The following is a 25,964-nucleotide window of genomic DNA, read 5'->3' as shown; positions in this document are numbered from 1 at the left end:
AAATATTCAACCTTAGTCAGATTTGGTATTTTAAGAGATATTTACCCATAAATATTAAAAAAGTAACTGTTTACAATTAAATGAAAAAAATCTTCAAACTCTTAATGCATGTATATATTAACTTTAACCGCATATATAATTTATTCTTCTCTTAATTATAAAAATAGTTATAATTAACAAAACTTCAATCAGAAGTAAAAAAAAACTTCTATTTATTTATAAAAACGGGTTTAATCATTATTCCTCACACTTTTCAAATAATAATAATAATAATATATAAAATAAAAAAACATCTACTGTCATCTCTTGGCTCCTCCAAATTTTCTTGCACCAGAGGATTTGCAGTCTCTCTCTCTATTTATATATAATGTCTCTTCACATCTTAGCTACAAATTCCTTTTCCTTTCATCTAGATTAAGGAAGTGGAATAACCAAGAACAAGAGATTTAAAAAAAGAAAAAGAAAAAAATAAAAAAAAGCAAGAGAGAGAGAATAGATAGAGGATGATGATGAGCACATCCTCTGTTTCCATTCCCAGTTTTCTCCCATTCCCTTCCTCCCATTGAAGCATTTTTCACATGCCTATCATTCTTCCACCGTCATCAACGCATGGTAAGTTTTTCTCATCTGGGTCGCTCCAACCTTCACCGATCTCTGTAAAGGTTTTGAATTTCCTTCGCTGATCCAGTTACTTGTTCTTTTTCCTTGATGGGGCGGTGAGATTAGATTTTCTGGTTCGGGTTTTGATTGATGCTCGGAAGATCCGATGCTCCTAGATCGAATTTGACAAAACCCACTTCGTCTCTGATCGAAGCAACAACTGGGTTCTGTCTGAATTTTGAGATAAGGTGAGTCTATTCTTCTCATCTGCATTTCTGATCGGTTTTTGCTTTGGTGGAAAGGTTGGATTTATCTGTTAATATGGAAAATTGTGCGTTTAGATTGGTTCCTTGGCTTTAATTTAGGCTATCATTGAGTGATTTGGATATGGATTATTGAATTGTGGGTTTTTTCTTCTTTGTTGTGGCTTTTCAGATGAGAATTTTGACTCATAATGTGTGTTTGTTTTGAATTTTGTTCAATCGCAATATTGGAAATTTGGAACCAGTGATTGGTTGTTAACTAGTCATGGTTGGTGTTGAAACAGATGGAATCGGATCTTGGCAAGCTCTTCATTGGGGGAATATCTTGGGACACTGATGAGGAACGGCTTAAGGAATATTTTGGGAAATATGGGGAGGTGATAGAGGCTGTGATCATGAGGGATCGCGTAACAGGTCGTGCTCGTGGCTTTGGTTTTGTTGTCTTTGCTGATCCTTCTGTTGCAGAAAGAGTAATCATGGATAAGCACATAATTGATGGGCGAACAGTGAGTTGTTTCTTTGTAGATGTACTTGGCATTGTGTCAATATTTTGTGTTTAGCTGTGCTGCTAAATTTGTGTCCATAAAGGAGATCATTGCCTCCTATGCTTTAATTTTCGACTTCATTGATGACTAAAAAATCATCTTTTCACTCATCTGTGTTCTCTTTTGTCTGCACATTGGATCAAACCTGACCCTTTTAAGTTTATAAATCAATAAAGTGAAAATGGCATGCCGATTTTGATCTATATAATGTTCTCTTGAATTCCAGGTTGAAGCAAAGAAAGCTGTTCCTAGGGATGATCAGCTCAATATAAGTAGGCAGTCTGGCAGTGCACACGCATCTCCTGGTCCTGGACGCACCAAAAAAATCTTTGTTGGAGGTTTACCATCAACAATCACCGAAAGTGATTTTAAGAAGTATTTTGATCAGTTTGGTACAATTACAGATGTTGTAGTTATGTATGATCATAATACCCAGAGGCCAAGAGGTTTTGGCTTCATTACCTATGATTCTGAAGAAGCTGTGGATAGAGTTCTTTATAAAACTTTTCATGAACTCAATGGTAAGATGGTTGAAGTCAAGAGGGCAGTTCCCAAAGAGCTTTCCCCCGGTCCCAGCCGAAGCCCATTGATAGGATTTAACTATGGTTTGAATAGGGCCAGTAACTACCTAAACAGTTATGCTCAGGGTTATAGTATGAGTCCAATAGGAGGATATGGAGTGAGGATGGATGGTAGGTTCAGTCCTCTTACTGGTGGTAGAAGTGGATTTACTCCCTTTGGCAACACTGGTTATGGAATGGGAGTGAATTTGGATTCAGGATTGAGCCCAACCTTTGGAGGGACTTCCAATTATGGAAGCAATCTAGGATATGGTCGACTATTGAATCCTTTCTACAGTGGCAACTCTGCTAGATACACCACTCCTATAGGCTATAGTGGGGTTAATGGGAGAAGCGATACTGTTATGAACTCACCATCTCGTAATTTATGGGGAAATGGGGGCCTCAATAATGCCAATAATCCTGTCAGCCCCAGCCCTTTCCTAGGATCTGGAAGTGGAGCTTTTGGTGTTTCCATTGGAAATAGTGGATCAGGCTGGGGTCCATCCATTCCAGCCCAGGGTGGAGGTGCTGCTTCTGGTTATGGTACTGGGAATAATGTTTATGAAGGTGGAGATAGCAGCTTTGGTCTAGGTGGAGCAGGGTACGGAAGAAACAGCAGTTCAGGCGTGACTCCAGCCTCTACATTTAATGTGTCAACTGGTGGTTATGAAGGATCATACGGGGACTTGTACCGTACTGGCAGTGGTTCGGTTTACAATGACTCTGCTTGGCGTTCTGCTGTGTCTGAGATTGATGGTTCTGGTTCATTTAGTTATGGTCTTGGTGGTATAGCTTCAGATGACCCAGTAAAGAATTCTGAGGGTTATATTGGAAACTACAATGTTACTAGTAGACAACCGAATAGAGGTAAGACTTTAAGCTACAGTCTTGTCTCCAAAAGAAAATCAAATTATTGTTTATATTTTTTTAGCTTTTGATTTCCAATGATGTTGTTTCTATACTTCAGAAGATGAATTTTTTCTCAAGGAGTTTTGGAAAGGAAATTTTCATTTACGCCCATCTTTAAGCTCAAGACAAATGGATTTTTAACTGTGATAAAGATATCACGGTCGCTTTGTTAATGTCTTCTTTTAGTTATGCTGAATACTTCTTGGTTTCTGACTTTTGCTATGCATGTCTTCTAATTTTATATCTTCAGATTCATGAGCGTTCTCACAAGTGTTTACTGCAATCCAAGTAGAATTATTCCTTGCAACTTCCTGTACTTATGTGTAGGTTTCGTTATCATTTTCATTTAAATTTGATTCTATTTGTAAGTTATATTGGGTCAATTGGGATAAATTTTCAATAAGCACTTGTATTAAGAAGAACATAGAACAATAAATGAATCAAACTTCTTTCATAAGTTAAAAAATCAACTTATGCATCCTAACTTTGGGGGAATTTAGTTAGAGGGCCCATAAACTTTGTTATTGTCCTCTAAGTACATAATAAAATTTATCCAAAGTAGATCATTATATCCAAAGTTTTATTTTACCTTATTTTCTTTTCCTCTTAGTAATTAATAAGATGTTTGTCCTAACCGGATATTAACTTCAAAGATGCTTAAATGTGAATAAGGACCACACTCAAAGCTTCTATAAAAGTCAAAATACATACGTAAACTAATTTTAACTTTCAAAACGAATTTCATTTTACTTTCTTATTTTCTTTTTCTACGAGTATTTGTTGAGATGTTTTTGCAAACTAGACCATTATCTTAAAGATGCTTATATGTGGACAGACCACAGTAAGTTGAATGTTGATGGCTATATTGTCATGAAATAAAGGGTTGCATTTCTGTGTTACTTAATCTGTTGAAGTAGTTCAATTTATAATGAGAAAAGACTAAAACCTCAAATCTTTCTACTCATTTATATTCATTATTATCTAGAATCAGCACACATTGATTATTATAAAGAAAAAGTTTTTCAATTATTATATTTAGAGGATTGACTATTTAGCAGCAGGTTCTTACACATATATACATGATGTATTTTCAGGAATCGCTGCCTAGGAGATATGATAGTTGGATTTGTCATGGTAGCAGTAGATGAAGGAAAACTGGTTAAAGTTAATGAGGTATTGTGAATTAATACATCTCCGTCACCTAAGAGATACAGCTCATAAGGAAACGTCATATATAGCTAACGGTGTTCTTTCTTCTTTCATTTGAAGTATACATATTCAAAGACAAAGCAGTTTACAAGTGATTTTGTGTAAGGCTTGTTTTTTATTTTTTTTTTTCTTTTCCATCCTTGTTTTGGTCCTCTTTTTCATCTTTCAAGACTTAGGTTCCTTTCTTGGAATTGGATTGAGGTGTAAAATGAGATTTGCGGGATATACTCAGGAAAGATTTGTTCCATGATAGTGTAATAGTACATCTCCAGAGAGGCACGTTGTGGTTAGTCGGTTTAATGATAGAGTATTAATTTTTGAATTTCTTCTTTCTTTTGCCACTGTAATGCCTGGCATGCAAAGATGTTGGTTCAATGGTTCTTGTCACCATCTTTTTTTTTTATGGTATATGTAACTCTGATCAAATTGTAAGTGAGGTTTGATTTATCAAGTGTGAAACATGAGTGGGATGCCTATGTAGGATCCCCATCAAATAATCAAGTTTCTGAACAGTTTCATTAGTCTTTGTTACACTTTTGTTATACAACTTTGCATTTGGTATATTATTGAAGTGCTCTTGATTTTCAAGACTGGTCAATTCCTGTGTATGATGATGATGTGCTGTTGTGGCTACTGTTTGATGAAAATAACATAACCGAAGTTGAATTGCTTGGAATAGAGTTGATTGGTTGCATGCAACTAGTGGGTATGCATAACCCAATATAGAAACTCTTTTTGCTTATATAATTGTTTATTTTTGTGTAGCTTATGCTTATCAGTATCAACTTTTATGGCTATTTAGCATTCTGCTTGTTCCTTTCATGGGATTCCATCCTAATAAGAATTAATATTTGGATCTTCAATTGAAACTTGCGTGTGGCCATGCTTTTATCTTATCCTCGTAAATGGATTAGGATTTTTCTTTTAAAGCTTTAATCTTCAATTCAATTTTGGACATCATAATCACAACTTACACATAAAAATGTTACTTTTTGTGGAGTTGAAGTCTACGGAAAATGATATTAGTCTAGGTTTGGTTTCTTGTTCTTGATTAAATACACACAAATATTTCTGTTCTCAAAACCCCAAGTCAAGCTTTATTGGTTTCTGGAAAAGTGGTTATCAGAACTTGTTTTTTAGAAATGTTTTAGGGTTCATAATTTTCTCAAAAGAAGAATAAAGAGGGAATTTATGTGATAATAGTTTTGTTTCTTTGGGATTGGTTGAAACAAAAAATAAAGTATATTATTATTATTATTATTATTACCAAAAAAAGCAGGGTATGGTTTTAATATATTTTCTATGCTGTAAATGTATCTGATTAGTTTTCTCCTCCTTTTTTTCAATCTTGATAGCTTTTTCTTTATAAATAAAGTAATAATCAAATATAAGATCTGGATTAAATGAGAAAACTCTTATACAAACCACTGGAAACATGTGTTAATTTTTTTTATCATAAAAAAAATATTAAATTATTATTTGTGAAACTAAAAATAATATAAATAATTTATAATTTATTATAGATAATTTTTATTTATTTTGTAAGTATTTTTTATATAATTATTTTAATTTAAAATAGAGTTAAATTAAAAATAGTGAAATAAAAAAATTGTTAAATTTAAAAAAAAACGGCTTAAAAATAAAATGAATAAAGTAATTATTTTAATTAAAAAATAATTATTTAAAAGATAAAATTAAAAAACAATACGCCAAAAAACAGAATCTATTGTATAATAATATAGATAAAAGACAATTTTAAAATGACAAAAAAAAGAATCATATTAGAACTATGAATTAATATAAAAGCAACGAAAATATGTCTGCGAATGAGATCTCGTAGGGAATTCTTTTTCCCTCTCTTGTGATAGTCTGAAAATGTAACAAATTTGAAATCGGAGATGGGAAATCACCCAGAAAAAGAAATTATTTGTAACTTCAAAGGTTGACTTGTTAGGTTTGAAAACAGAACTTTCTTACAAGAAAGTTGAAATAACTTTTTTTATTTAAATTTTGGCTTTATTTATTCCTTCTTAAGTGTGGTCCACAATGTTGATTAGAACTAATTCTGGGTTTTATTCGAATTGTAGTACAAGTATATAATAATTATATGATGTTTATGGGGATGGGACCATATCAATATCACACGTGGAGATAACATATACATACCAAAATTAATTAAATAAATATAAATTAACTTCACTCACTACTTGTATTTGTGGCACCGTTCTTTTGCTCAATCAAATTGCAGATTGAGATGCCTTTGATTGTGACTCTTTCATAAACACTTTTAATTATCTTTTAATTTAGTCACAAATTATGTTCTTGTACCTAATTTAGTTTTCTTTTCTTGCTTTTTCTTTTATTTTCAACTTCTCTATCATTCTAACACCTCCCTCGTATTTCTCTTTCTATTTCTTATATTACTAGGAGACGCATAGGGGGTGCCCAATGCTGCATCAAGTTCTAAAACTCTCATATTTTGAATTTGGTGACCCTGTACATAAGTTTAAATGATTCCTAAACACTCTTACGTGCTGAGAAACATCTAAAAACAGTTAGGAATCCAAGTGTGCGTCCAAGTCCCACATTGTATAGAAAAGAGAAAGTAGAGCCCTATATAAAGGTGAAAGACCCACTAACCCATTGCCTTAAGGTTTTAGGTAAAGAGTGGTGTCGATCCCTTATATAGTTGGCTCGGATGTTATTGGTGTTTGTATAACCCACAAGGAACCTCTTCCTCGGTAGACCCAACAATATAATGATTTGTCCTTGTACCGAAAGTCTTCCTGGCAAAGGGTATCCAGATAAGCAAGTTCCATTAAGATACGACGATTGGAAAGGGCTACTCATGGTTGTGGTTAGTTGGGAATGCTTCCGCTGGAGGGGGAGTGTACCTATGTGGAAGATACTCACCCTTGAGGGAGAGATGTTGGGAATCCAAGTGTGACTCCAAGTCCCACATTGTATAGAAATGAGAAAGTAGAGCAGTATATAAAGATGAAATACCCATTAATCCATTGCCTTAAGGTTTTTGGTAGAGAGTGGTGTCAATCCTTTATATGGTTGGGCTCAGGTCTCATTTAATGTTTGTGTCTCCCCAATAAACCTCCTCCTTGTTAGACCCAACAAAAACAAGCCTTTAACTTGAATTGATCATTTCAAATCCAAATTGACCATTCTAGACTACCTAAACTCACTTTTATCACTTCCTACACCAATTTCAGCAAACTAAAGGCCTAAACAAGTCCTAAATGACTTAAACACAAAATCTTAAACTTCCCAATTCAGTCCCAACCCCTTACTCTAAGTTATAAGATCATAATACTTCAAACACAAAAATCAATTCACATATTACATATATACTAACTATTCTCAAGTAATCACATACTCGATATCCAAATTTATACATTGAATCGGATATCATGAAGTGGTACACATATCATGTAAAATGAAATCCTAAAATGTTACAATCCAGTAATTGTATATGGTTTATCTTCCCTCTCAATAGGGTAAGTTCACTTATAACTTAATAGAAAAGGGGTCCTCAATCCTAGAACCATTAATAAGAATCTTTTTCACTCTTCACTACCTAGACCGTGTTCTCTATATGAGTTTGTGGGTCTAGTGAAGCTATGATGACTTCAAAAATGGATTCCCTTACTCAATGCATAACACTACCATAACTATTATGGCATTCCTCCTTGAAATACCAAAATACTACAATATACACAATTAGAATATACAAATCCTTTAATATAATTTCTTATCATACACCTTATCATTTTCTCCTCATTCATATCACATATCCATAAAACCCTCATTCTCATATGTATTCTTTGTATTTCATATTTAAACCATATTTAATATATTCAAATAAACTTCATACATTAATGTATAATATATATATATATATATATATATATATATATATATATATATATATAAAATCACATTAGCATATTCCGAATATGCATTCTTTTATTCCAAGATCAAACCAATACCACAAATAAGGACATAACAACTTGTTAACACATCAACTAGAAATGTTCTTCACAAAAGAGATATGTAATAATAGAGCAATCGTAAGTGATTGACTTTTCTAACTACATACCTCAAATCAAATATCTCAATCGTTTAATTGAAGATTCCTCTGTCTAGGACCAACTGGCAAAATTTTAGCTCAATTAGTTAATGAATCGAGAATCCCTATTTTTTTGAGATGACTCGGAATAAGAAGACACAACTCACCCAACAAGAGGTTAGATCACCCATTGAGAAAGCGTCCCCTACCTCTATACCTGAATCAAGTTTAGCAGTCGTCTAGTGGCATATGAGCTTGTTAAACGAGTCTACATAACATAAACTCACAAATCAACACAACAAATGGTATCTTTGGTTCTAAGGAGTGTTCTCATCCTTTATTCAAGTGAAGAACATTGCCAAGACATTTAAAATGACTCCTTAGAAGCCAAAAATACCACCACATAGATTTAACCCTAATTTAGAACTTAAATTACCAGTTCAATCATTTATACACAAATCATTCATTAATTTCACCATACCAATTCAACAATTGCATATATACCAATTTAACCATCCAATCATAGATTTTCACACATAGTATTAAGAGAAGATAAATCAAATAGTGAAAAATAATATTAGCTTTTCTTACCTTGGTTAAACAGCTCTTTATCTCATAGTTGCTCCTTAGAGCTCTATTTCTCACAGGTTGCTCTACCTACACACAAAGAACTCTAAAACACACCTTTACAATCCTAATTAAACAAAGATTCAATTTGAGCCCTTTAACATATGTTGCAATCCCCTAAACTCCCACATGCAACAAATTTCTTAAAAGACCAAAAAGAAAGGCTAAAGATGAATTTACTTTGTTTGAGATTCTGATCAGGTAGAATTGTATATCTTAACGTTAGAAATCTTATAGTGTACTGCAATCTCCAAACACGTAAAAAGATAAAGTCATAAATCTAGAAATAAAATAATGGGTTTAAAAAAAGTTTTAGAAAAATAATAATTCTTGTAAAATGAAATTGGATTAAATAAAAAATTTCATTTATACACTAATTTTTAATAATAAAATAATAAGGTGTTATCTTTTTAAGACTACTACTATATTTAACTATTTTCTAGTTATTAACAGGAAAAAAAGGTGATTAAACTTATAATAAAAAGAATAATTTTTTTACCTTTACAGTAAAGCATATATTTATATATAAACATTACAACTATTTTTTTATACTTTTACGCACCTTGTATTTTTAATAACACTTTTAAATATAGTTAAAAAAGAGAAACTATAATATTCTTTTATTTTTTTGTGAAACTGAAAAAATAAATACATATTTTCTTTTTATATTTTTTCAAGTTAATTCTACTTGAAATTGAATGTTGTTATAAAATTATTGATCAAGTAATATTATTTTGCTTATTTACTTCCCATGTTCCCAATTCCTCCTTATCAAGATTTAGGAAAAGTTTCATCAATATAATCTTACCAACCATATTTTTATACCAAAGTAATAACAAGTTTTTGGTTTTTTTCTACGGGTAAATCCGCTTTCAAAATTATAAAAGAGTTTTTTAAAAATAAAAAAAGTTACTGAGAAAGAGAAGTCATGCCAAGTACGTATGACTTCATTGTGAAGAAGTCATCATCACATTCAATTTTAATTAATTACACTAAATTAAGGTCGTGCAAAGCTTACACCACTCCAATAGACACGTGCTTAATTTAAACTCATGCTTATAACATACAACTTCCCATTTAATATATTTTGAATCAAAAGTGGAAAACGTCTGACTTATCATTTCTTATTTTATTTTTATAAAAGTCATGTAAGATAGCACGACTTCTCTTTTTCTCATTTCAATTTTTTTAACTTTTTTTTTACATTTTCTAAAATTGTGGTATACAAATATTTGTTAAACTATTTTTTAATAATTTGATTAATTGATTTTTAAAATTTTTAAATATTTTTAAAATTTTTATATATAGAATCATATTTTTTTTTAATTATAAGATATTTGTTTAAAAGTTATTGGATATGGTGACAATTTCGTTACAACTAAGTGGTATCCACTTAATATGATTTCTTTTGTCCATAATTTTCTAAAAAAGAAACCTATATCCGTAATTTCAAGTGAATTGACTTATATCAATAAAAACAAAACCAACAATAACAAGTTAAAAGAACTAAAATAACATAATTTCATCTTGGATCTCAGCACATTTCATCCTATATACTTATGAAATGACCAACTTGTCCCTCCATGTTTTCTTTTTTTTAAGTTTTCACCTTATTTTTATTAGAAATATTAAATTGTATAATTTAAAAAATATTTTTTATTTTGTATTCTAAAATAGACATTTTTTATTTCAAACTGAACATTCTAAAGTACGAATTTTATACTTTAAACTGTGCATTCAGAAAGTACAAACAAAATTCCTTAAAATTGGAATTTTCAAATATATAGGGGTACAAGACAAAACTATGGAGGTGCAGAAAAAAGCAACCCTAGAATTCTATAGAACCGCAATAAATTAGAGGGTTGCAAAAGAAGAAACCAAAGAACCAACAGCACTATAAAAGGTTACAGATGAGTCATTTCTTCCTGCACCACATATTTTTATATTTCTTCTGCACTCTTATAAATACAAAGTTTTTACCAGGAGTCATTTTCTTGCATAAACGAGAAAAGCTCTCAAATTGAACAACACATAATTAAAAAGTAACTTTTGAATTGTATAATATGTAATATTTTTTTTTTAACTTTTAATTGTGTAATCAGTAAGTATCTTCTACAATGCATAATCTGAGAAAATAATTTGGATTATATAATCTAAAAAGTTTTTTATACAAAAAATAAGATTTAGATTATATAATTTGAAAGATTTTTTTCTTTTAAGTTCGTCAAATTATGGAGCTTTTTTATGTTGAAGGAACCTTAATTCCTCAATTGTTTTTCAAACATATAAAAAAGTTTTTTTTAATTTTAATATATTTTATATATTTGATACTCTCAAATTTTTATACACATATAAAAAAAATTGTAACATGAAAAATATTTTTTTTTTTGTGAGAAGGAGATGACAATGACGAGAAAGGAAAAACTGCTGGAAGAGGAGCTGTTTGGTTTTTCAACACCTTATAAAAATAAAGATTGGAACTATAGAGGTCTACAAATAAATCACCTTAAAAATCATCACAAATAAAAACTTTAACAAAATTTCTAACAATTAAAATAATTATCAGAATTACACATGTCCAAAGCATTTTATAACAAATATTTTAACCACTAGTATTATTACTAGAATAGGAAAAAACATAATAACATTTAAAAATCGCCACAATATATGTCATTTAACACTTATTGAATGTTTAAAACCGTAAAAAATATTTGAAATAAATAATATTTTAAAATTTTAAAATTTTCAAATTCCAAAAAAAATATTTATTATTTATTTTTTATTAATTTTATCACCAATATTTTAATTATCAGTTTTATTTAAAATTATTTTAGAAAATGATATTAGTAGTGTTACTAATTTTAGAGTATTAAAAAAATTAATAATATAATTATATTATATATAAATAATCATTTAAAAATAACCATTCTGATGTATATGATACAATATAGCATAAATTATTTAGTAATCTAATTTGGTTGATGTTTGATTTTAAGAAGTATACTGAAAAAAATCATACATCAAGATTATAATGCATTGACAAATTAAACCTCATAGTTGGCAGTGAATATCATGAACATGCTCCCAATAACCATTGGGCTTCCCCTCAAATATAAAAAATACATTATATGCATAGTTTTTAATTAAATTAAAAAGATTATTTCATTTATCTTTAAATTTTAAAAATTAAAATATAAAAAAACTTAAAACATAAACTAATTTCAATTTTATATCAAAGTTTAAAAATTAAAAATATATTCAAGGTTTTCAAGTATTCTAAAACAAAATTTTTATTAAATTGAGTCTTCTTTTAAAAAAATATCATGACAAACAAAAATGTCACTATAAGAAAATTATTATTATTAAACAAAAATTATTATAAAGACAAAAAATAAAGAATATAGCAATTAATTTAAATATTAATTTATGAACTAAAAATTATTAATGTAAAAAAAGTTAGTGTCTCGTATCTAATTTTATTAGTGGCAAAATCCATAAAAAAAACACTAGATTTGAGAAAACAACACTTCAATCAATGAATGTCCACCGCATCGCTTTCACCGTGAATATATTAAATTGCAATTTTAGTATAATGAAACAACTTGTTTCCATTCAACATCTCAGCCGTTTAAATAAAATATAAATATATCCAACGGTAATGAATAAGGATCCACCAGTGCACTCCTTTTCTAAGACTTCATGCTACTCATTCTCACTACTCTCACTGTCATCAACTTAAATGTTTTATTAATTTAATTTTTTGTATTTAGGACAAAAGTCACAAAATTTCTGATAAAAACTTTACTTCTGTAACATAAAGAATTCGTTCTTGGGGTCCACAACAACAAAAACAATTTCTCACGCACAAAGCACATTGCTCCACAATATCCGTTGATAAATAGTTCATTTTTTTGTATGTTTGTTTTTTCTAACTGCATGATTGCCAACTTTGAATTAGTGATTAGTTTACATTTATGAAAGCTCCCATGGATAATCCAAAAGCAAGTTTGATGTAAAAAAGATAAACACAGGATTTCTTCACCGTTAGGACCCTTGAAAAGAGCTTAACTTGCCCTCTAACCTCATAGGATTCTATGTTTATTCTAATGGGAATGCGCAAGAAAAGAAGAAAAAGAAAGATCAAATTTTTCACTTTGTCTAAAAGGTCAAAAAGCAGATACCCCACAAATCATGAAGTGGGCCTACATCACTCAAGGCAGAGAGTCATGGTAGAATTCAACAACAGAAAACTTTTAGGTAAAGTTCTCGTCTTTTAGGTTAAGTTCTCATTTCTTCATGTTGGGATGAAAAATTATGTCAAGGGTGTGACTTCTTTGCTAACATGACCAGGTTTTGTACAAACATGCATAAAGAGGCTTTTCACATTGGCAATGTTGAAATCTTGAGTGGGATGTGATGCACCAAGGTGCAAAGGCAATAGCTTACGTGAAGAATTAATTCCAGTGGGAACATTTTTAGCTAAAGGAATGCCCTCAAGACAAGTTAAGAATCAGTTTTATACAAGCATTCTTGCACAAAGAGTCTTACATATTATTTTCTAAAGGAAGCAAAAAAAAAAAAACTTGAATATTTTCCATATAAAAATTGGTCATATCATAGTCCAAAACTGTCTAATACTTTTTCCTCTGACATACTATTTATTGTTTAAAATTTATTGAAATCGTATTTGATCTAAAGAATGTGTTATAACATTGTGCTCTTGTATATTTTTCCTTCGGAGAACTTCATTGTTAAATGTATGTACATTGTCTTCCAAAGAAGCATTTGAGATTACTGTAGATGTTCTGGTAAGGGCACAGGTTCGTTCAACTTTGAAGAGTTTGTGAAGTGATGGCAACAAACCAGATCCTGAGAGAACTACAATGGGCTCAGCAAGCCATCAAATCAGAGGGCCTAAATCTGCACAGTATTTCCTTCTACCTCTCTCAACCAACTTCAGGTTGTTATCAAGAAACAGACAACTCCATAAGCATAAACATTTCCAAGGAAAACCTTCCATTCTTTTCCCCTCTCTTGACTACTCTTGCAGCACCTGGGAGACACAACTCCTCCTTGAGAAACTTGGAGTTCTACAGAGTTGAATGGGACTCACAACAGGTAAGACATCTTGGCACCTTGCTGGGGAATAACCAAAATGTACAGCATTTGGATTTTAGAAGAAACAGATTCAATGGAAAAAGCCTATCAGACCTTTCTGACATTCTGAAGGCAAATAAAGTGATCAAAGAGATCATGCTTTCAGAATCAGGCATAGGGTCTGTTGGAGCTGGACTGATTGCTTCTGCTCTTATGGTGAATGACAGTTTGGAGGAGCTTCAGATATGGGAAGACTCAATAGGATCAAGAGGTGCTGAGGAGCTTTCGAAGATGATTGAAGTTAACTCAACTCTTAAACTGTTGACAATTTTTGACTCAAATGCCATCACAGCTACACCTCTTATATCTGCAGTTTTGGCAAGGAACAGAAGAATGGAAGTTCATGTTTGGAGTGGGGAGAATAGAGAAAAGAGTTCCAAGATAGTTGAGTTTGAACCTGAGAACGGCACACTTAGAATTTACAAGCTTAACCTCTCAGGGACTTGTAGAGTTACCTGTTCTTTAGGCATGAACTTCACTGTGAAGTCCCTTGACATGACAGGAGTAAGGCTAAAATCCCGGTGTGCCAAGGAATTTAGGTTGGTTTTGGAACAAAACCAGACCCTCAAAGAGGTAAATTTGTCTAGAACATACCTTAAAGACAAGGGCATTGTGTATATTGCAGCAGGCCTCTTCAAGAACAAAACTCTGCAAACCTTACACCTGAGTGGAAATTGGTTCAGTGGCATGGGCGTGGAACATCTATTATGCCCTTTGAGTAGATTTTCAGCACTTCAAAGGCAAGCCAACATTACTTTGACATGTATTACTTTTGGAGGAGAAAGAACAAGAATAGGAAGGGATGGGCTAGCTGCCGTTATACAGTTTCTTACAACAAATGAAACAGTGCGGAAGTTGGGAATTCACGATGATGAGAGTTTGAGATCAGATGACTTTGTTAAAATCTTCAAGAGTTTGGAGAAGAATGCTAGCTTGAAATGCTTGTCTCTTCAAGGATGCAAACGTGTGGAGGGAGAGATACTGCTGCAGACAATTGTGGAGACACTGCAGATAAATCCTTGGATTGAAGATATTGATCTCTCCAGAACACCTTTACAAAACTCTGGAAATACTCAGCGAATTTATCAGAGGTTAGGCCAGAATGAAAAGACTGAACCAGATATGGATTCTGTCAAGGATATGCCTTTAACAGAACCCAAGAGTTGCAGAGTTTTCTTTTGTGGCCAAGAATGTGCAGGTAAGGTTTAGTATAACTTTTCATCTTTAAATAGTTATAGTGCAAAGTAAAACTGTATAATTTTAAATACTAAAAGTTTAAGTTATTAAAAGTGAAAATCATTTCATATATATGGATGTTAAAACTATTGACTAATTTCATGGCACACCATCTCAAAACTATCTAAGAAAGATAAGTCCATGCAACCAATTTAAGATGCATTCTTTTCATATCAACATAAGCTAATAACGAGTCAACTTGAAGCATTGTTGATAGTTTAAATTCATACTTTTCAGGCAAAACCTCACTTTGTCATTCAATATCACAAAATTTCTCTGCTTCGGCGCTTCCCTACTTGGATCAAGTCAGAACAATAGTGAACCCAGTGGAGCAGGCAGTCAAATCAGTAGGAATGAAGATAAAAACTTTCAAGGATGAGGATACAAGGATTTCAATATGGAACCTTGCTGGTCATCACGAGTTTTTATCTCTCCATGATCTTATGTTCCCAGGGCATGGGAGTGCATCATTTTTCCTCATCATATCAAGTTTATTCAGGAAACCAAGTAACAAAGAACCAAAAAGCTCAACAGAAATTGAAGAGGACCTGCAGTATTGGCTCAGGTTCATAGTTTCCAATTCTAAAAGAGCAATACAACAATGCATGCTTCCAAGTGTTGCTGTTGTTCTCACACACTCTGACAAAATCAATCAACCATCACAAAATTTTCAGCTCGCAGTAGAGTCAATTCAGAGACTTAGAGACAAGTTTCAAGGCTTTGTTGATTTTTACCCAACTGTATTCACAGTTGATGCAAGATCATCAGCATCAGTTAGTAAACTCACTCATCATATCCGAAAGACGAGCAAGACAATTCTTCAAAGAGTGCCACGGGTCTATCAACTTTGCAATGATCTGATACAGATTTTATCAGACTGGAGATCTGAGAACTACAACAAGCCAGCCATGAAGTGGAAGGAATTTGGTGAGCTATGCCAAGTGAAAGTTCCACTTTTGAGAATTCGATCAAGACATGACAACAAAGAGAAGGTAGAGATGAAGAGAAGAGCTATTGCTACCTGTCTTCATCACATTGGTGAGGTGATTTATTTTGATGAGTTGGATTTTCTAATCTTAGATTTTGAGTGGTTCTGTGGCGAAGTCCTTGGTCAGCTCATAAAGTTGAATGTTAAGAAGCAACACTCTGAAAACAATGGATTTATTAGCAGGAAGGAATTAGAAAAAATCTTAAGAGGAAGTTTGCAGAGCCCTATTCCTGGTATGGGTTCAAAGGTTTTTGAGAATTTAGACGCTAGTGACCTTGTAAGGATGATGCTAAAACTTGAACTTTGTTACGAGGAAGATCCATCAGATCCAAATTCCCTGCTATTGATTCCTTCCATTCTTGAAGAAGGCAGAGGAAAGCCTCAGAGGTGGCAGCTAAGCATGCCAGACTGCATTTACACAGGACGTCATCTTGAGTGTGATGATTCAAGCCACATGTTTCTAACTCCAGGTTTCTTCCCTCGTTTGCAGGCAAGAATTGCTCTACCACACCTCTTTTCCTAAGTTAAACTGTTTCCAATTGTTTCTTGCAACTTCGTTTTCCTGAAACTATTTCATTCACTTAATATATATAGTGTTGATTACTTTCTGATGGTGGATGATCTCACTCGAATGGGTTCATAGAATGCAAAAGCGTATAAAAAGTAGTTTGGAAAAACGTAGTTATATGCAAACTATTTACTGTGACTTCAAACTGCTTATTTTTTTTAATCTTCACTCCTAAATCTCTAAAGCTACAATATCTAGGATTTTGGATTTTATTTTATTTCTCTGCTTTGGTGTTGCAGGTGCACCTTCACAACAGAATAAAGGCTGTTAAGGATCAGCATGGTGCAACTTACAGTCTTGAGAAGTACCTTATTTCAATCAGCATTAACGGAATCTACATAAGAGTAGAACTTGGAGGAGAGTTGGGTTACTATATTGATGTCCTTGCATGCTCCACCAAAAACCTGACAGAAACTTTAAGAGTCATTCATCAAATTGTGATCCCCGCAATCCAAAGTGTTTGCCAAGGGATCACCTTGACTGAGAATGTCTTAAGACCTGAATGTGTGAGAAAACTGACACCTCCTAGATACAGAAAAACTCAATTTGCTCCTCTGCAGCAGCTGAAACAAGCACTACTTTCACTTCCAGCAGAAAGCATGTATGATTATCAACACACATGGAGTCCAGTCCTAGACTCTGGTAAGCCTATCCTCCAAGACGGATTTGATTTTGCACGAGACCTTTTATCTGATGATGACTTCCGGGAAGTTCTTCATAGAAGGTATAATGACCTTTACAATCTTGCACAAGAGCTGCAAGTTCCACCTGAAAATAACCCTGAAGGGCAAGGTCAATCTATAACCTTAAGAGATGAAGCTGCAAGGGTTGAACCAACTTTTGGTGGCATTGCAAAAGGGGTTGAAGAAGTTTTGCATAGACTCAAGATTATTGAGCAAGAAATCAGAGACTTGAAACAGGAAATCCAGGGGCTTAGATATTATGAACATAGACTTCTCCTTGAACTTCACCGCAAAGTGAACCACCTTGCAACCTTTAATGTGCAGGTTGAGGAGAGGAAAGTCCCCAACATGATATATTTTGTAAGGACAGAAAACTACACAAGAAGACTGGTCACCACCATGCTTTCTGGCATGAATGCTCTCCGGCTTCACATGTTATGCGAGTTCCGGGGACAAATGCATGTTGTTGAAGATCAGATGGGGTGTGAAATCATGCAAGTTGATAATGCTGCTGTGAAGTCTTTGGCTCCATACATGAAGAAGTTCATGACATTGGTAACTTTAGCTCTTAAAATAGGAGCTCATCTTGCAGCTGGAATGGGGCAAATGATACCTGACTTGAGTAAGGAGGTGGCTCACTTGGCTGGCTCTTCAGTTCTCTGTGGTGCAGCTGGGGCAAGTGCAGCAGGCGTTTTAGGTGCTGCCGCTATGGGTCGTAGAAACAGGTCCATGGAAGGTTCAAGGGACATTCAACAAGACTTAAGAGCAGCACAGCAATGGGTGGTTGATTTCTTAAGGGAGAGAAAGTGTTCCTCAGGGAAGGATATTGCAGAAAAGTTTGGACTGTGGCGAGTCAGGTACAGGGACAACGGTCAAATTGCATGGATATGCAGGAGGCACATATATGCAAGATCTGCAGAGATAATTGAAGTACCAATTTGAAACAGTTGAAATCCTTATGTAACAACACTAGGAAATAAGAACCTTAGTTTCCAAGTTTCTTCTCTTCATTGTTTTTGTGTGTTTATATTTCCATTATAAATATGGCATGTAATGTAATGATGTTCTACAATACATTTAAAGGGCACATGTGTCGAACATGTAAATTTTAATATGTTTCGTAAGTAACATGTTATTCATACTGAGTATGAACCTATCTGGCCATCTTTAGTAGATTTTTTTTTTCTTCCAACTACATTTTCTCAACGCAAAGTTCGAATTACCACCATTGCAAGAGTGTAGTTTTCACTGAAGATTTTTATGCATTGTAATCGTAAATAAAAATAACTATTAGAGTTTGTAGGAACGAACAAAGAAGCAATTTTTTTAGACAATTTAAAATACTTGTACACAATAGAGTGCTTGAATGAATAAACATGACTGTTCAACAGAAGTTTTTGAACTAGGACAGGGAAATACGGGTAAAAAAGATAAAGATCCAAGATGCTGCATATATGAGCTTTTTCATGCGAAATGGAAGAGAGGAAAGTCTTGTAGATTTTGCTTCATCTACACTTTGCTTTTTCACCATGTGACAGTGGGACCACATTATTACTATTGCTTACTGATTATACACATGATTAATGTGTGGTGAGATGAAATCCGATTTCACAATTATTGACATTCAAAACAAAAGAACGATGACAAAGGAAGAAGGTAACATAAAAGTTCATGTAGCAGTTAAGATAGCAACAAGCTTGTGAGAGTACAAAGTTATATTCCCTGTAACCTACAACCAACATGTGACGAAATACAGAAGGGGAAACCACACAGAATAGTACATTATTTCACTTCACTACTAACATCAGTTTTCTTCTAAAATCTACAGTGACTGGGCGAATTCCCTTGAACAAGGAAAGCAAAAGATCAGAAGAAAGCTCTGCTACCATAAAACACACGGGAATTGTTGCTCTTTGATGGCTGTAGCTTTTGCTCAGTGGTTGAATTTCCTGAACTAGTTGGTTCACTTTCGAAGTCCATAGGGAGCTTCATTTTTGCAAGTGACTCAGTAAATTGCTGCATGCTTTTCATGTACATGTCCACTATATCCTGCTGCACCACCTTAGGCTCAGGCTCAGGCTCAATGTTCACAGTCACAACAGGCTTAGGGAATGAGTCACTAGGAACCCCACTTGAGGAATCACTGTCACCATCTTTCACATCCACATTTTTTCCCTCTTTGGTGCCTGAAGCCTGCTCCTGAATAGGAGACTTCGAAGCAGCAGCATCAGATGATTCTGAGCTTGCAGGCACAGAAGGGGAAGAAACCCCATTTGTTGACACACTGCTGGGTGGGGAATCAACCTTAGGTGGCTGAAAAGATTCACCACTGCATGCTGAGAAACTTTCCACAAGGCGAACACCCGCTTCGCAACTGCGATTTTCGGCATCAGAAGTAGCCAGGCTATCAGAGCACCTAGTCTCCTCACATGGAATGCCAAAGTATTCTGAAACCATCAAGCGGTCTTCATTCACAATCTTCGGATCCGGGAACTCAATTTTGTCTAATTCCCGGGCCAGTGATTCGGATGTTTCCGAATCCTTCACAGGGGCATCTGTGGCCACCTTGCTTGGCATTGCAGAAATTGCCATAACATCAGGTGAAGCACCATTGTAAGACAGTGTCAACTGAACAAAACCTGAAGGAGAATGGAATAGATCAGTTGAAGAAAGAGAGAACTCTTTCTCCAGTTTCCCATTCTGGACTAGAACTTCAGACAAAGGCACCAAGGCAAAACCAAGCAGCTGGTCTTCGAGATAATTCTTCACCCTGCTAAGCATCCATATCTCACACTTGAGAGAAGCATCAACAGTTTTAATCTTGACTTGAAGATTCTCATTAAACACAGGGTTCCTTCCTCCTCCATTGATGGTTTTGGTAGACACAGTGTTCTCCGGATTACTGGTCAGGCATATCCTAGCGTAAACATCTTGCTTGTGGTATATGCAAATGTTCTGAATGTCCCTGGCCTGATGTATGTAAACATCAAGAACTCCAAGACATTCCTCTACATTTGACATGATAACTTCCTTCCCATTCACTTCAATGTCCTTGGACAAGGGACTAGAGTTTCCCGAGAAAACTTCAGACTTGTGCTTCTCACCCTCACCCAAAACTGAGCTTCTGAAGGGTGATACAACAGATTGTGGGGAATCCATGATGATATATCAAAGTAACCAGGACCCTGGCAGACAACAAAGCTACAAGAAAGTCAATTCACCCCAAGTCCAAGCAAACCAAGAAAGAAAACACAAATGACACTTAGAAGTTAAATCCCCCAGCAAGAAACTTGTGCTAAACAACCTAGTACCAGCAGAAGAACACAACTCTCTAATCCAGAAACTAGCTCAGCAAAACACAAACACGGACAAACAACCCCGAAAGCCTAGGCAGAAGCAGATCCAAAAATAGAAACAAACTTCACTGCACGTAAACCAACATAGGAAGGAATAAAAGAACAAAATAAAGGCAACACTCTACCCCAAAACGTGAGAGAGAAGTAGGAAGCCTGGGCTTGACAACTTGAGTTCACTCAAAAGGCAACTGGGAATTAACTAAACCAGAAGCGGAAGCCCCCAAAATTGAAACTTTCCGGTGAAGTACTCACATACCCAGAATAGGCCAAGCTTAAAAACTAACAAGAGGAATAAGGGGCAGCGCCAAGTTTCATCGTATTCCAATAAAGCAACCAACTTTACTGTTTTCCTGCACACAAACACTACCAGCGGAATCCGAGGGAGGGCACGGTGACCCAGGACACGTCAGTCACAGAATTCTAAAACCACCCCTTTAAAAATTATCCTTCAAATCACACAACAGCACTAAAAAACAAACTACAATTCAGAGAGAGAGAGGGATGGAAAGTGCATAAATAAATAAAGAAAGACGGACGCAGATACAGAAGATGATGAGCTTTTATATTTTACCTGTCTTGGGTGGAAAGTCAAAGTAAGAGAAATTTAGGGGTGTGGCTCCAAATGAATTTCAATCCACAATCAAAGGATGACCCAGTTCGTGAATCGAGGTGGTGATTTAGAAAGAACAAAAAAGCTGTGAACTTTGATGTGTTGTAGAAAGGAAAGTGATGTTGGTGACTGCTTGTAAGAATGACAAATGTGTTTCGGGAGCCCGTGGGAGTGTATGGATCCGTGTAGGGAACATGGTCGCCGAATAGTGTGTATGTGGAAGAGTATATATGGCACATATGGCACACCACTGACGCGCATAGACAAAATTGCATTTTTTTTTAGTATAAAATATCCGCATGTTTTTAGTTTACAACTATGATGTTTAGTTCTGTAAAATCAACGAAACTACAATGCTTAGTTACAAGCTTCGCCTACACAATAACGGGGTTATTCTAAGCTATTAATGTAATCCATGGAATTGTTTGCAGATTCTAAAAAATTTTAACAATTCACTCATAATTAAACTGATTAAGTTAGATTTTATTTTTTACAGAATTTCAGTTACACTTTTTTATAGATACATAGAGCATATAACATTTCTCATCTGCATTTAATAAAGATAATAATAATAATAGTAGTAAAATATATGTAGAAAGGGATGGAGTATGGGACACACCGACCCACGCGATGGCCCCATGATGAGCAGAGAGACCAATGAGAAAGGGTTTGAGTGGGTTTCTGCAAGTGGGACATCACCCTATGCTTTTAGTGCATATCATGTTACTATTCTTTCCATACACATCAATGAACAACAACACCTATTATTTATTTATTTATTTATTTATTTATCATAAATATATATTCCAACTTTCTACTAATTCTCTCGTCTATTCTATTCTACCATTCAAGGAATAAGGACCCACTCCATTTTTCAAATCCTTCCAACACCATATGTTTCTGGTTTTCTTCCATGAAAACCCTTAAATTTTGAAGTGATTACCAACACAGGAAAGATACATTCTTTTATAAAAAATATATATGTGTATAAATTGTTGTATGAAATATTATGTGTATAATTTTTTTTCTTTTTTTGTATATAATTTCTATTTCATATTTTTTTTTTCTTTACCTTTGGCCGCCATTAACCAAATAAAAACAAGTTTACATACATATTTATTAGACTTATCACTGATAAAATCGTTCATTACTATTATTATATCATGCACATACGTGTTCTCTAATATGAAATATATGTAAACAATATTTGAGTTACATTGAAACGAAGGGTCACTAGCCACATTAATAAGAAACACAACTTTAATCTAAGTATTGTTAATTAGTGTTCATTCAATTTCTTTTTATCTTTTTAACAGTAAAGTTAAGTGAAGGCCAATCACCTACAAATTAAACTGTGTATTTAATAACTTTACTAAAGAAGCGTAATATTTTTCATAGGATTATAAAAAATAGATAGATTTTAGAAAAATTATCCATGCGGCAAGATCATCCGTGTAAATAAGCATGTCAAATATAATTTTATGTAGTAATGCTTTAATGCATTATTTTGATTTCTTTTATATTATTATAATTTTTATGTAAATAAATTTGTGGAAAAATGGGTCCAAAGTTATAACAACATAAAAAAAATAATAGTGCAGTAAAATTTAATTTCTCTTCTTATGACAATATGTGAAGAGAAATAGATAAATCGAGCAAAAACAAAATCTAAAGCACAAAAAGACATTAAAAAATTAACGTGAAAAATTCCTCAATACAAGGATAAAAATTACAAGTCGTCTAGACCAAAGAAAAATTTATTATGATTAATAATATGGTACAAAAGGATTTTATCAAATGATGTTTTCAATCAGTCAAACTAACTAAGCATAAGTGTTTACAAATAAAAACAAAGAAGATGAAAATTCTCCAAAATAGAGTTGCTAATACGTTGTTGTTTTCTCCTAAATTAGATATCCAATTGACGATCCGAACAGTCAAAATGAAGAACCAAACGTCTGGAACCCACGATCCAAAAATCAGTCTGATCTAACGATGAACGATATCACAATGACGAAAACACCAGTGTAGACTTTGTGTTATGCAGGAAAGACTTTTTCTCTTCTTTTCTCTCTCACTTGGTTTTTCTCTCTCTTCAAATGACTCTTCAACTCCTTACTAATCTGACATCTCTCCACTAAAATAAAGCAAGACATAATGGTTTACATTATTTGAGTCTATTCTCCACATAGAAAGGGAGCCCAAACCCAACAAAACCCCACTTCACCACTGTGTGGAGATATCCGTCAAACCGACAATCTCACAATAAGCTTCAAACTTTCTTCTTGGCAATGCTTTGGTCATCATATCAACATCATTATCATCTGTATGAACTTTAGCTAACTACAACAACTTAGTATCCAAAACACCATATATCCACATCAATATGTTTGGATTTAGGATAAAAAAGTTGGATTCTTACCAAGATGGATAGTACTTTGACTATCACAATACAACAAGTATTTGCTTTGCACAAAACCAAGCTCCTGCAAGAATTTCTTCACCCATAAAAAATCCTTACAAGCTTCGATAAGTGCAATGAATTATGCCTCAGTAGTAGACAACACTACACACTTTTGCAACTTTGTTTGCCAAACCACAACTTCCCCTACAAACTAAACTAAATAACTTGAAGTGAACTTTATGGAATCAAGGTCTCCAACCATATTTGAATCTAAGTATCCCATCAAAGTAGGCTTATCACCTTCAAAACAAAGCCTCAAACCACCAGTACCACAAAGATACCTCAAAACCCAATTCACAACATTTCAATGCTCTTTACTTGGATTTGATAGAAATCTACTAATTGTACTAACAACATATGAAATATCAAGCCTTGTACATACCATTGCATACATCAAACTACCAACCGCAGAAGCATAAAGAACTCTGCTCATATATATTTTCTCGGCTTCCAAGAAATAGAACTATAGAAATATGAAATTTATATAACTACACTAAACCAACAAAAACCTTATACCAAAACTAACCACATTTTCTCTCAAAACATCTTAGAACTCTAACTTTTGACTCAATCTTTTAGAGGTGTCTTTATACTTGCATCATTTGCTTACACCGATAAGATGATCATTGCAAAAGAAAAATACAACCATAAAAAAAGAGAAAATAACACACGAAAAGGATAATCAAATTTGCAGCACAAAAGTAATATATATATATATATATATATATATATATATATATATATATATATATATATATATAATCAATAAAAAAGCCAATTCAATAATTCAAACACACTCCACACCAGAAAATATAATATAATCATTCACATAGAGACATCTTTAGACTCAATGATCCCGATATAGACATTGATGTATGATTCTCAGTGATTTTGACACTTGTGGTGGATTCTAATGCTTTAGAGAGTCATTGTCAATGGGTTTGAACCGCACCAATAATCACGTGAAAAGCATAAATCAAAAGATCACATAACCATAGATGATGAAAAACATCAAAGCATAACACAATACAGACTAACACTTAGTTGTACCAGGGCATGCTTAGCATGCAAAGGCTCACTATTTAAGGAGTGCTTAGTGGCACAAGCTGAAGCTCAACACTGACAACCCATGGAGCTCTCTAACTTGAAAGCACTTATAGGTTAAAACCAACACTCAACTTTAGGACCATTGGAGCTCACAAACTTGAGTCGTTCAATAACAAAAACCACCACTCAACATCCTGTTACGAAATTTACCACTAACTTTGGATTTTTTTAAGCTAGCATTTCCATCGCTCAGCACCACATCAGATGTTTCATGAAAAAGTGAGATTTTAACTCGTTCAACTACTCAATTTGGTATCCTTCACTTTTCTCAACTCAAACTCATTCCAAAATGCTTTCTAAATGATATCAAACTAACCAATTTCAACAACCAATATTTCTCATTCAACCCCTATCAACTCAATACCATCAATCCACACTTGATCAACAAACACCATAATTACATCAACAACACTTAAAGTTATAGTTCCACATGACCAAAATTCACACATCACTTTTAAAGACATATTCATAGTATAAAATGATGAAACACCAAAATACCAAGATATCAAATAAAATCTCAATTTGTCTCCACAGTACAAATTTCTCACTTATTTTCACCATTAAAAATAAAATAACTAATTTCAGCATGAACATTTATCCCTCAACTCAAATCTTCAACCACATTAAACATGCAATATGTATTCCATTTCATAATTCGAACAAGAAAATAACATAATTAGCTTCTTCTCCTTAAGAAAATACCTCAAACAAATTTAGACAACCAAAACACATCTAGTTTCACAGGATGCTTTATCTACATATCGAAATATCACATAAATGATCGTGTCATACCGTTATGATCACTAATCAATAAGGACTTATATTGACGATTCAAAAAGCACATACAAGCATAAAAAGCTCACATGCAAGATGAAACAAATTAGACATCAGAGAAAGACATAAAACTCAACTTACACGATTGAAGAAACCGATCGATTTTAATTGAAGACTTCATCGTGAAGATCACTCCTATGATCTTAGATCTTCAATGAGATGAA

The 25,964-nt window shown here is 33.5% G+C and overlaps 3 protein-coding genes across 7 annotated transcripts; 2 read left to right on the top strand and 1 right to left on the bottom strand.

The window, feature by feature from the left end:
• Window positions 1-319: 319 nt before the first annotated feature.
• On the top strand, window positions 320-4,610 carry LOC124842367 (heterogeneous nuclear ribonucleoprotein 1-like). Of its 4 annotated transcripts, XR_007029177.2 has the most exons (7): window positions 320-612; window positions 727-848; window positions 1,148-1,369; window positions 1,635-2,838; window positions 3,131-3,203; window positions 3,975-4,053; window positions 4,150-4,610. XR_007029177.2 is itself a non-coding variant. In XM_047318829.2 (5 exons), exons 3-5 carry the CDS (start codon window positions 1,148-1,150, stop codon window positions 3,986-3,988), a joined length of 1,440 nt encoding a protein of 479 aa, XP_047174785.1. In that variant the 5' UTR covers window positions 320-612; window positions 727-848; the 3' UTR covers window positions 3,989-4,610. The 4 variants fall into 4 exon arrangements, 1 of the variants encoding a protein (XP_047174785.1); XR_007029175.2 differs by lacking the exon at window positions 3,131-3,203; XR_007029176.2 differs by having other exon boundaries at window positions 3,975-4,610.
• Window positions 4,611-13,105: 8,495 nt separating this feature from the next.
• LOC124842370 (tornado 1) lies at window positions 13,106-18,543 on the top strand. 2 transcript variants are annotated; one of them, XM_047318837.2, is made up of 4 exons: window positions 13,777-13,915; window positions 14,122-15,152; window positions 15,428-16,668; window positions 16,986-18,543. In XM_047318837.2, the coding sequence occupies exons 2-4, from the start codon at window positions 14,186-14,188 to the stop codon at window positions 18,369-18,371; spliced, it is 3,594 nt and encodes a 1,197-aa protein (XP_047174793.1). In that variant the 5' UTR covers window positions 13,777-13,915; window positions 14,122-14,185; the 3' UTR covers window positions 18,372-18,543. The 2 variants fall into 2 exon arrangements, with proteins under 2 accessions (XP_047174792.1, XP_047174793.1); XM_047318836.2 differs by having other exon boundaries at window positions 13,106-15,152.
• Window positions 18,544-19,086: 543 nt separating this feature from the next.
• Window positions 19,087-21,336, bottom strand: LOC124842368 (uncharacterized). Its single transcript, XM_088091654.1, has one exon. It carries the CDS (start codon window positions 20,586-20,588, stop codon window positions 19,296-19,298), a length of 1,293 nt encoding a protein of 430 aa, XP_087947780.1. The 5' UTR covers window positions 20,589-21,336; the 3' UTR covers window positions 19,087-19,295.
• Between the last annotated feature and the right edge of the window lie 4,628 nt (window positions 21,337-25,964).

This window comes from Vigna umbellata, chromosome 5 (assembly GCF_029865625.1).
Source record: "Vigna umbellata cultivar VRB3 chromosome 5, Vumbellata_1.0, whole genome shotgun sequence".
Taxonomy (NCBI): domain Eukaryota; kingdom Viridiplantae; phylum Streptophyta; class Magnoliopsida; order Fabales; family Fabaceae; genus Vigna; species Vigna umbellata.
This window is presented reverse-complemented; position numbering and strand designations above follow the sequence as displayed.

Excerpts from the sequence above, each read along its gene's own strand:
- LOC124842367 (XM_047318829.2), top strand. The coding sequence starts at position 1,148 with ATGGAATCGGATCTTGGCAAGCTCTTCATTGGGGGAATATCTTGGGAC. Across the intron at positions 1,370-1,634 it reads ACATAATTGATGGGCGAACA|GTTGAAGCAAAGAAAGCTGT; the intron begins GTGAGTTGTTTC and ends CTTGAATTCCAG.
- LOC124842370 (XM_047318836.2), top strand. The coding sequence starts at position 13,649 with ATGGCAACAAACCAGATCCTGAGAGAACTACAATGGGCTCAGCAAGCC. Across the intron at positions 15,153-15,427 it reads TTGTGGCCAAGAATGTGCAG|GCAAAACCTCACTTTGTCAT; the intron begins GTAAGGTTTAGT and ends CATACTTTTCAG. Across the intron at positions 16,669-16,985 it reads GTTTCTTCCCTCGTTTGCAG|GTGCACCTTCACAACAGAAT; the intron begins GCAAGAATTGCT and ends TTGGTGTTGCAG.
- LOC124842368 (XM_088091654.1), bottom strand. The coding sequence starts at position 20,588 with ATGGATTCCCCACAATCTGTTGTATCACCCTTCAGAAGCTCAGTTTTG.